Source organism: Schistocerca gregaria, chromosome 1, assembly GCF_023897955.1.
Source record: "Schistocerca gregaria isolate iqSchGreg1 chromosome 1, iqSchGreg1.2, whole genome shotgun sequence".
Lineage (NCBI taxonomy): Eukaryota > Metazoa > Arthropoda > Insecta > Orthoptera > Acrididae > Schistocerca > Schistocerca gregaria.
This window is the reverse complement of record NC_064920.1, coordinates 12,690,870-12,703,140: the sequence shown is the minus strand read 5'-3', so window position 1 is coordinate 12,703,140 and position 12,271 is coordinate 12,690,870. Positions and strand designations below refer to the sequence as shown.

At 45.3% G+C, this 12,271-nt stretch overlaps 1 protein-coding gene across 2 annotated transcripts in view; it reads right to left on the bottom strand.

The window, feature by feature from the left end:
• LOC126326117 (serine/threonine-protein kinase NLK) overlaps window positions 1-12,271 on the bottom strand; it is a 384,109-nt gene that overhangs the window by 167,884 nt on the left and 203,954 nt on the right. For both annotated transcript variants that reach the window (XR_007560592.1, XM_049995567.1), the window contains exon 2: window positions 1,589-1,718. Coding sequence is in view for 1 of the 2 variants with exons in the window: in XM_049995567.1 (XP_049851524.1) it covers window positions 1,589-1,718 (130 nt within the window). In the remaining variant the exon portion in view is untranslated. The remainder of the gene's footprint in view (window positions 1-1,588; window positions 1,719-12,271) is intronic.

Here is a 12,271-nt window from a genome sequence, read left to right as displayed (position 1 = left end):
ACCAGCTTCTCTGCAACTGGCAGAAGTCACCAAGCCGTCACGGTTGATGGAAATCGAGAAAGATCTTCAGGAACTGGGAATAAGAGAAGGAAACTTTAAGGACCAGACAATACTCAGACAATACTTAGACAGAACAAGTTCCAGGACAGACTACCAATAAAGAATACTGGTGCCCTCTGGAAACAAGAGAGGAAGGATCAACACAGCCTGAGGATGCGTAACTACTGGGCAAACGTCAAAGCCCACTTGAAACGCAATAGTTGAATGTCGTGTTGCTTAGTTGGCCTATATGAAATAACAAGAAGAAGAAATTATCCTTAGCTCGTTACAACAGACTCTGCCTTTTCTTTAACTGGTGCAGATAGTAAAGAAATCATAATCTGACGAATGAGGTCTATAGCATCACGTCCACTCACACCAAACAGTAAAGACCAGCAAAGAGACTCCTATTAGCAGCAATTGTCCCTGAAGGGCACGGGTGATGCCTGCTTGCTGTAATCTACCCAACTGACTTGGATATTTGTGGACGTATGACTTGGTAACAGAACGTGTTGAGAACGAGAGCAATAATAAGGCTCGCTAGGTTGACCACAGCTCCATCCCAAACCAACGAGAGACCAACATTATCCTCTTACTGTACTCCCTGAATCATGATTTGTAGAAGCGAGATGTTATAATCAGCTGGAAAGACTGAATCGATCAACAATATTTATCGAGGTCAAAGCAGCAGGTATTGGAATTGATTAAGACGTGTGAGGAGAAATGTACGATCCCGACACAAATGCTCGAGTCACAGCTACTGCCAACACAGTGCTGGAGAGACTCGAAAGTTAGAGGCGTTCCTTGTGCCACGTCACACAAGCGCACTGTAGACTGCGCGAGCGGGTGCTTCGTTTTACAACTGGGCACATATTTCAAACACCGATCACTGTTATGCTACGTACACGTTATGACGGGCATTCGCAATACGCTTAAGGTTTTCGCGAGAAGTGCGCTGGCAATGATACGTTTACTCCGCGATGGTCAAAATTAACGAATGTACAAACGACTGGTTCAACAAACGCCATTCACTTCCAGGAATGGACTGTTAAGCCAGAACAGATCAGTTAACCTACCCCGTCAACATTATTCATACTCTTATTATTATTATTATTATTATTATTATTATTATTTCTAGTGCGTCTGGTTGTCAAGTGCCCCACAAAATCTTTTGGCGCTGCTTGTAGCGTGCCGAGAGCCAACGGCAGCACTTTCACTCGTCTACGATAGGGTCGCTGTAGTTCCGTTTTCAAATCTGGCAAATTTATTCGGTTGTTTCTCGTCGATTCCGCAATCACTTGGGATGACAATCTCAACTAACCACAATTTCTTTTTCTACAAAGTTGGTGTGTTGCGGCATTCCATCCGCTGAAGTTCCACCGTTTTCGAAAACTTTTCTGGGTAGTTATTTAAACAGTTTCTTGCCACCGGCAGGTGGCAATTTTGGCGCCACTTTCAGTTGTGCATTCGTGCCGCTGTTACTAATCAGTGTGAGTGATGTTTCTGAAACAACTGCAGAGCTACTGTGGGCTGTGCAGCAGGTACTCACGTTCTCGTGCTTGAAGAAGCAGAGCATCTTGAGCTCCCGGAAGACGCGCTTGGACGAGACGAGCGACTGGAAGACGTTGGGCAGCTTCTTGAGCGCGACGCGTCGCCCGTCCCTGGGGTCCGTCACCGCCCTGCAACCAAACACAGTCGCCAGCTTAGCACGGGCCGCCAGGTTATTTGCTGAGTCGTCGTCGTCGTCGTCGTCAGTGTCCCACGCTGCCTTCACAACGCTTCGTACAGCAAAGTTCCACTCACTGCCACACATCTATCACAACTACCCCTATAACCAATCCCTGCAGAGTTTCATCTCTCTCGAGCGGTAGTTTTCGTTTACACGTCAGCGCCAAATCTGCGTGTATCGGTAGAGATGATGCCTGCTGCGCGTTTGTACGAGTGAGGTTATGAGGGACTATACTTTACGAAAAAAATCGGAATACAGCACCAAAACGTAGGAAAAGCGGTGATAACAGAGTTTATTATTGACCGCAACAGAATTCTTAATAGATGTTCGTGTCAAACGTCGTGTGACAAATTCTTTACATCCCAGAGAATTGAAAAAATTGGAAAAATGTCGTCCATGCATTTCAAAACATACATTTATTTGACCGAGAAAATTTATACTCGCAAAAGACATCAAAAACAATGTCTAGAACGCAGTAAATAGCTCCTTTTCACTTTATTCTCTCCTCCTTGTTTTTATGCCAAGTGCCAAATAACTTGGAGCTCATTTTTCTCGTCAAATAATATTGGCTTTTTCACTGCTGAAGAAATTTTCATAAAAACACATTTACGTGTCTTTGTTCTTGTTCTTGTATAGTGAGGGATTGTTCTCTGTGAAACATAAATACGTTTTTGCTTTCAGATATTTCGTCTGTCTTGCGCAACACTAGTATGAAAAATAGCGACACCTAGTGCAAAATCGAAAACAAAGTAAATGAGACAATAATAAGACACGAAAGTAGAAAATCCATTTGTATAACAGAGGTGAGCTCGGCCTGTCTGCGCCCGAGCACTCAACACGCGGTACGAGCTACAGATGGCTGACGTGCTCGGCTGCTGATACACAGAGGGGCGCGCGTAAAGAGAGCCCGGTCCGCTTGACACAGGCGGTCCTCCCTTCGGACTGCACTCGTCCCGTATCGTCTGTCGTCTGCCGCGCACGCGTCCTCGTTTTCCGGATCTGTGACCCACGCCCCCGTTGATCTGGTGTAGTCACCGTCCGATCACCATCTTCGACTCATTTTCCTGCTGCACGGAAAATAATAATAATAATGCTAGTATAAAAGTGATGACAGTACAATATTACCATCCCATTCCACAAATTTAAAACAGCTGCTCCAAAAATGACGTGGACGAACCCTTAATTACCCCTGGTCAATTTGAAGGAAGTTAAGCCTCAGATTTTATATCTAATCAGAGCTGCCGATCTCGAATTTTTCAAGATTTCAAAGGAAATCCTTTTGTTTGTAACACTGCTGCCGTACAGTTTCTTTTAAATTAAATTACGTAACAAGTGTTTGTGATTCAAAGAACAAATAAAAAGTGTACATGCTTCGGTTCTTTGAGGCAACCAGAACATACTCCAGAATAAAATTATGGTGAAAATTTATAAAGACATAGGTGTGTTTTGAACTCATATACACACATAAATGAGACTGATGGGTTTCGTTTTCAGAAGAGTTTAACAAGAATCCTGAGTTACCGTAAATTACTACTATTAATTCATTCTCTATGGTCAACCTGGGGTAATATATTTGTATCACACAAAGCAGAGAACCGCAAGTGACTCGAGTATGTTGTTGGAAAGGTAATAACAATCGCTACATTTTTTTACTCAAAGACGGAAATTCCGCACCGAAGCGCATTCAGGGCTCTGTTTCAAACATTCGATGACACTTCAGTTGAGTGTAACAAATCGGTGACCTGTTCGTAATCAGGAAGACAGACAGGAAAGCAGTGCTGTAAGGGTTCCGCGACGAGTGGCCGGCCCCCAGAGCGCGTCAGCTGGCTGCTGGCTCTCACCGCTCACGCGCCCCACTTCCCCTCTCCCTCGCCGACTGCACCTCTGCGCCGGCGTCGATCGAGTAGTGGCCGCGTCTGATGTCACCCCTGGCACTCGAATCTCGATGCCGGTTCGGTGCGCGATGCACCGCGCCCGGAAACACAACCGCTGCCTCGCGCCGAAATCGCTCGTCGAAAGTATCCGTCCGAAAGGCACCTCCACTGCCAGTCTCTTACGGCCCGATAAGCCCTGTGGAAATTGAAAGGCGTAAACAACACGGAGAATCGACTTCCCGTCGATGACCTGATGCTAACGCCGTGTCCACGGGACGAGTTGGTTAACGCTGACGTGCGGCTCTGCGACGTCAGTTTCTGCTCTTTTTGGTCGAGTAGTTGTTTCGCCACGTGAAACACAGAATAAGTTGTCCGATATTTTGGCAAAGTGCCACGTGTATTAGAACCAATAGGAAGCAAGAACGCTGCCTACGTCACGAGCAGAAACCAAGACGCCATACCGTAATCTCCGTGTTTGGCAAAAGCCTATATTGGATTGGTTGTATGTTATACGTTACACCCTATGAATATATGCTGTTCATAAGCACCAGGACGTCGAATGTCACGACACTCGTTATCGGTACGATCTGTAGGAAATGACGGGAAATTTCTTATTGGTGGTTAAACAATTTTCTTATAGAGTTATTTTCGCGTTGTAACTCGTGTGCTTTGAGAGTAAGTCGTTTTAAGGCAACGTCCCATTTAAGTCCTTTTTCAAGATTTAATTACAACAAATGTGAAGACCCTTTCGGTGATTAAAATACAGGAAACGGTAATAAAAGCTGAGTCTGAGCACAGCGTATCTTTGCGGCTGGGGCACCGCGGCGTCGCGGGACCGCAGAGGTTACGCGGGGAGAGGATTCGCGACCCGCTGTGTCCACATTTTTTCACCTTCGCATTTTCTAGAAGGTTGTGGAAGTTTCGTATGAAATTAACAGAAATGATTTCAGTAGTATACGAGTTCGCTCTCTGTCAGGAGTAAGTTTGAGTTTTCCAACTTTATAGCCTGCTGTCTTTCCTGAGGGGACACGTATCTTTCGTTTTTATCTTACTACATGTTCACGGATACTAATCCTTTTATTTCCGTATATGACAGACAGAACGACATAACTAGCGTACGGTCATAACAGGAAATGATGTCATCTTTAGAGCTAACGTACGAATTCAATGCGCGTCCATTTTTGTGAACAAACTGTACGGTTCGCGAGGCACAGTCTACAACCGTCGCTGTAGAGCGTCGAAAGCGCAAGAGCACGTGGAGCCGGTGTGTCACAGGTGCGCCGGCTCCACCGACAGCTCGCTCTATTACTCGATATTCTGCCAACTGAGTCATCCATTTGCAGGAGCTATACTGCAGCAGTGCAGGAGGAAGGGGCGCGTCACGTCCGTGGCAAGTGCGGACCGAGAAGAGCGCGGACGTTTCCTCCGTACAACCATTTTTGGTCGACCTCTGAGAAACAACCGCGAACACTTCTTTGTGAATGCGACCGATTACCAGAAGGTGAAACATAACGATTAGACGAAGTGTTGTAGAGAGCTGGGTACTGCGGACCGTAAAAAAAGTCACCCGGCGGGAACCACGAAGTTTTGTGAAGACACTGTAAACGAGTATTCGGCAAATTTCTAGGCTGCTACTGAAACCTGAGAGGACAGCCTGCAGCCTCGAGCCGTGGGACTCTGGCAGACTGTGCAGTGACGTGGCGCTGCGCTGCCGAGGCCACACGGATCGCCCGCGGAAGGCCGCACCTCAGCGGACGTCTGCGCACTGGCTGTCAGTCTCTCCGAGCAGCGCTGGCCGCGGCTGCCACGCAAACCTGCCCCACGCTACGGACGTGTCCCGGCGGCGTCCGCGGTATTCACATTTACGTACGAGACTGTGCAAAATTCGAAAAGTTTCAATGAGAAATTGGGGTCGCTACGATTTTAAAGTTTGGTACATATTACACCGTACGTTGCTGTGTTCGAAATTTATCTAGTATTTCGATTTTTTCTTTAGACTTGGGAGGCGGTCTCTACCTGACTCCAATCTCGAGAAAATGAATCGCACGTAGCCGTTCACTCCACGACCGCACGTGCGCTAGAATGACAGATTCGTAACATCCCTCGTATCTTCTAAACCGGTCGAGATATCGAAAAGACATTTCGGCGAACGATAGCACGCAAGGAGGAGAGTATTTTGCCAAATCGTCAAAACTTTCTTATCTACGACGATACAGAAGAAGCTATAGCTTTTTTCAACCACAACTGTAATTTTTGAAAGTTATTAACAGTTACAGAAAAGTGAATTTCCTAGTACGAAAATTAACATGAAATTTCTTCTCTTATCTTACTGCAAACCCAAACACAGGTTTTCCGTAAGCTATCGCTCTCTCCGGTGGCGAACTGCTTCTTTAAAGAGACACCCTGTTTCCGGATTCTGTCGCAATAGCTACTACAAGGTGAGTCCGTGAAAGATATACTTACTTTCGACACAAGGAACACAATCAGACTTGTGAAAAGGAGAAATGTAGGTAATACTGACAAATAACGATTTTTCTTCGAATGAGGGAAAGCAAACAATTCGTACAAAAGTAAACTGCCAATTCTGTTGCAATTTTGGCAGAATTCCAGTAACCCTTCGAATCTTCAATGGTGAACAGCTGGAAAGTTACCGAAGCTTTTTCTTCCTCTCCCTAGTCTAACCAGTAAGAAAATGACGAACGTGCCGTTCTGGCGGAGTAACAGGCTGCTAACTTCTTGTTGTTGTACAGAATATCTAATAATAAACCAATACTTAAATATACAGATTCGAAACTTTGCATGGCCTCCACTTTCACCCGACCTAACGCCATCCGATTTTTTTTCCTTTGGGGCTTCATCAAGGATCTCGTGTACGTGCCTCCGCTACCAGCAGACCTCCGTGATTTACGAAACCAGATTGAATCGACTGTTGCTACAATAACTGAAGGTAGACTTATCAACGTTTGGGAAGAACTCGGCTATAGACTTGATGTGTGACGTGTGACAAATGGTGCCCACACTGAACATTTATAAGGTTGTTGGTAAAACTGTTTGAGTTACTCTTTCATTTGACATATCATTTATAACTGTAAGTTTAATACAATAAGTATTATAAAGCGTTAAAACCCCGATATTCATTTATAAACACGCTGTATATTTACAATGTGCAGCCGATATCTTTTTAGCCGGTACGTCGATATATCAGACTCCCGATGTCCTACCGCCGAGTACTGGCTTACCCCCGCCTCACACGGCGCCGCGTTTCGCGACTCTGCCTGCCACTTATTGTCGGCGTTGGCTTGCCGTCCTTTCGCCTCTGCAGTACATTCTGCGTCTCCCGTGACGACCGATCCCTCCACCTGGAGAACCAGTTCGGCCGGCCGCACGCAGAGCCGCGGGTACAGCTGCCGGCGCTCGAATCAACGTCGCGCACGCGCACGCACTCGCCCTTCGCGTTGGACTGGCTGCTTGGGACAGCATGGCTCGGCTTACCTTCCTCGCTACGTCTACATTTTCTGCCACAAAACCCGCTTAATGTCCACCTGTCAAAAAGCTATTATTGTACACAGCCACGGATTAGCAACGCTTCTTTGGCGTTACTCTTTTCCACAAGTTATTCGCTTCTTCTGGTATACTATGAAACGATCTAAACTATCAAATAAATTACGCAGCGTGAATCTCCTAAACTTTGCACCGCAAATATTGCACAAATGGAAATTGCTACTAATACACGATTGGTAGTCAGTCGCTCGTACAGTTAGCCAATAAACAGACTGTAATAATATTGGTTCAAATGGCTCTGAGCACTATGGGACTTCTGAGGTCATCAGTCCCCTAAGAACTACTTAAACCTAACTAACCGAAGGACATCACACACGTCCACGCCCGAGGCAGAATTCGGACCTGCGACGGTAGTGCCTAGAACCGCTCGGCCACTCCGTCCGGTTGTAATAATATTTAGAAAGTATTTTCTCTATGGAGACATACCCTTTTTAAATGGAACTATGCCTACTGACAACAAACTAAAAGCAGGATGAATCAGAATGTGAGACTGTTTGTTGCAAGATTTCAGTGCGAGTCGTTTACCAGATATCATATTTTTAAACGTTCCCACACCGACACTTGTTGCTGCCATTTACCCTGCGTAGCTGCGAGGGACATGGTGTTATATTTGCTTATAGTGTGCTTATGTTTTCTTGAGTGCATTGTGACACTCCACGCAGTAGGTCGTCAGTGGACGACGAGAATGACCAATGACGAAAAAGCTGACACGCTAATGGCGTACCGAGATTGTAGGAAGAACACAGATCGTTAATGTACATTAATTATGTGACAGTGTAAGTGTAACACCTTCACACAGTAACAGAAGTAAACAGCTGACGACAGAAGACAGGGAAATTAATGTGCTTGCTGCAGTTGATCCGCACGTTACCTCCTGCGTAACAGCACGATGAAGTGACACGAGTCAGGCAACTGTGCTACGCATTCTCCATCGACATACAATCCACATACATATCACATCTCTCTCCATCGAGGGCTGCGTGGAAGCGATTACGAGGATCATGTTAACTTTAGTACCTGGGATACTCCACGTGTATGTATGACGTATACTGTTTGGTGGTGATTTACTTATCACGGTCAGCCAAACAGCCGAAGTATGCACTATTGGTCTACTGACAATCATCGATGGCTTCGTCAGATGGAACTTCATCGTCCATAGAGTGTAAACGTGCGACGTTCACTGAACCGTCATACTATACGCCCATTTTTCATAGACGAAATAATGAACGCTCAGAAGTATCGCATCCTCCTTCGACGGATGCTCTGCAGAGTCGGGGCAACCTGTGGCATCAACATGATGGCAGTCCACGAACTATGCGGCATGCCTCCACGAATTCTTTCCAAATCGATGGACTGGATACATGGGATCTGTACCTCGCCGACTTGTTCCCCGGATTTGACACCTGTACACTTTTTTCTGGGGGCTAAGCTGAAATATGCTGCCTACAAGTACATACCAACTTACCCCGACGACATATTACTGCAGCCTGCTCGGACATCTCCGCTAGTGCCTAGGCCTTCGTCGCGCGCACATCTTTCCAATTTCTTTGTACCGGTGGCTGGGTTTGCCGATCCGGACGTCTTAAGAGGCACCATTTGCAGTTTTCTTCACGTACGTGTCAATGTCGGATACCCTGGTCATGAAGCCGGCACAAGACACACAATTGGGCGCCAAACGCGTCGTCATACTTACGTAATTGTCTCTCACACGTTTGGATGCCGTTACAGTCAGGTGACAGCCCTTAATCGCCTACGTGACATATGCACTTCGAAACTTGAATTCAAAATTAGGTGCATTAGATACGAATTACACCACCTAAGGCAGTGAAGAAACCCACTTACACGGTGTCTCTCTTCGTAGAATGCAGATATTTGTGCTTCATTTTGGGCGAAAAACATAATTTCGCAGCACGTATTAGGAAAATTAGTCCAGGAAGTACGAAAGCTACGACCACAATATTTAATGCCATTTTGACAGCGTCTAGGTGCTAGTCACCGGCAGCGGAGATCTGCGTCGCTGACGAGAACCACAGCAACACGAAGCGCCGCAGGGAAGGCAGGCCGTACGGCTTTTCCCCGCGGACCCGTCAACCCAAGTACGCTGATTTCTTACGCCCTGCACTACCGCCCGAACAGTTTTCATGTGAGATTCCATTACTTGTGTGATGCCATCAGTCCAACTCATCCTCTACCCGCCTCTCCTCTATGTGTCTGTGATTTTCACCAGCCGTAAGGTCTCCCACTCGGCTAATCGTGTCTTCTCAGGACGTGCCCGAAGCAGGTCAGTACGAGACCTTCCAAAGTGGTCTCTCGTGTTATCTGCAGTAATGCCGCCCTGTTCACTGAAGCTGCAGTCCGTGGAACTCTTAGTGAGTTTCCTGCAACACAACGTGAATACCTGGTCATAATTCCGGAGGCAATTGGCACATCGACTCTCGCTGCATCATATATTTACTTTTACGTGATGGGTTCTCGGTATAGACAATTCTAGCTGTAAGTAATGTGTTTAATACCGTACTTTATTTTATCGACGCATTTTATTAATACGTCTCACCATTCCTATTTGTAATAAGAATCCGGCGGGTTCAGTTTGTAGTAACACCGAAGAAAACATTCCGTAAATCGACAAGAATGTAAGAAACGCGGCAGGTGAGATTTGTGGAGGACAGAGGAACAGCAGCAGTCGCCGCCCGCCGCCTACTTTACACTGTACGAGTAACATCTCCTGTGACAAACAGCGAACGCGTCGTCGTCGTCGTCGTCACGCGACCACTGCTGGTTAAAGCAGCTACATTCACGTCCCACTGCTTTCCTTTAAAGGCAGAGGTTGGCGACCATTATACAGGGTGTCCGATTAGTCACTCATTTATAAACGGCTGTCATTTCTTTACTTATAATCCAATTTTCTTAGAATTATTTTTTTTAGAAAAAGCACTGTGTTTAACATCAATTCTTCTTTTGTTCCAGAAGGAAAATGCCGCTGTGTTGACTGTGGAGGGCCAAACCAGCAGTACAGAGGTGATACAGGGCATAACGTTTCCGTGCAACACCGGATGCAAAAGAAAGTTAAAAACCGCCATCAAAAATTACTAAAAACAGGAGGATGCAACAAGATCAGGATCCCTGAGAAATCACTGTGTAAAGGATTTCGTGAAAGTGGTCTAACTCGTTACTCAGTTGCAACCTCTCTTTTACGCCATAGAGGCCACTTTATGTGTAGCAATTGCTTCTGCTTCCTGATGACTGTGACAGAAAAAAGGAACATAGGCGATAGTCAACGGCATGCACAAATTTTACAAAATGTGTAACACTGTGTTGTCTGTGGTAATGCTGTTTATTCTCCTACCGGTATCGGTTCTGAACCGTCACCAACGGCAGCTGGACAACATACAAAAGTGGACAATGTGACAATGACAAACGAAATAAGAAAAGTCAGAAAAAAAAGTTAAATCGTCCGAAACACACAGCGACGCAGTATTTTATTATTTTCACAGTTATATTACTTTTGCAATGTGTTTACAGTCAGGGTTAAAAGCCCCCTCTTATTTTTTGCCCAGTATCCTTGGTTCTGTCTATTAAAAAAAATTACTGTGATATGATTATTTCCCTGTATTTGATTTCATAATTCAGTATTGTTCTTCCTTTATTGATTTAGGCCTGTGAGCTAACTGGTGTTTTTTATTTTGTCTTATGGCAGTGTAGTAATGTTGTTGAACCAATGTGTTAAAGTGTGGGTTCGTACCCTATCTCTCTATTACTTTTTGTCAGTATGATAAATAACCTCCCCCAATGAACATTGGACCTTGCCGTTGGTGGGGAGGCTTGCGTGCCTCAGCGATACAGATAGCCGTACCGTAGGTGCAACCAAAACGGAGGGGTATCTGTTGAGAGGCCAGACAAACGTGTGGTTCCTCAAGAGTGGCAACAGCCTTTTCAGTAGTTGCAGGGGCAACAGACTGGATGATTGACAGATCTGGCCTTGTAACAATAACCAAAACGGCCTTGCTGTGCTGGTACTGCGAACGGCTGAAAGCAAGGGGAAACTACGGCCGTAATTTTTCCAGAGGGCATGCAGCTTTACTGTATGATTAAATGAGGATTGCGTCCTCTTGGGTAAAATATTCCGGAGGTAAAATAGTCCCCCATTCGGATCTCCGGGCGGGGACTACTCAAGAGGATGTCTCTATCAGGAGAAAGAAAACTGGCATTCTACGGATCGGAGCGTGGAATGTCATATCCCTTAATCGGGCAGGTGGGTTAGAAAATTTAAAAAGGGAAATGGATAGGTTGAATAGGAAAACAGGAATGCGGGTAAGCTACTACAAACAGCATAGTGAACGCATTATTAGGTCCAAGATAGATAGGAAGCCCACACCTACTACAGCAGTACAAGTTTATATGCGAACTAGCTCTGCAGATTATGAAGAAATTGAAGAAATGTATGATGAAATAAAAGAAATTATTCAGATGGTGAAGGGTGACGAAAATTTAATAGTCATGGCTGACTGGAATTCGGTAGTAGGAAAAGGGCGAGAAGGAAATTTAGTAGGTGAATATGGATTGGGACTAAGAAATGAAAGAGGAAGGCGTCTGGTAGAATTTTGCACAGAGCACAACTTAATCTTGGTTTAAGAATCATGAAAGAAGGTTGTATACATGGAAGAACCCTGGAGATACTAAAAGGTATCAGATAGATTATATAATGGTAAGACAGAGATTTAGTAACCAGGTTTTAAATTGTAAGACATTTCCAGGGGCAGATGTGGACTGACCACAATCTATTGGTTATGAACTGTAGATTAAAACTGAAGAATCTGCAAAAAGGTGGGAAATTAAGGAGATGGGACCTGGATAAACTGAAAGAACCAGAGGTTGTACGGAGTTTCAAAGAGAGCATAAGGGAGCAGTTGACAGGAATGGGGGAAAGAAATACAATAGAAGAAGAATGGATAGCATTGAGGGATGAAGTAGTGAAGACAGCAGAGGATCAAGTAGGTAAAAAGACGAGGGCTACTAGAAATCCTTGGGTAACAGAAGAAATGTGTTTCGGAAGTTAACAGAAGCCACG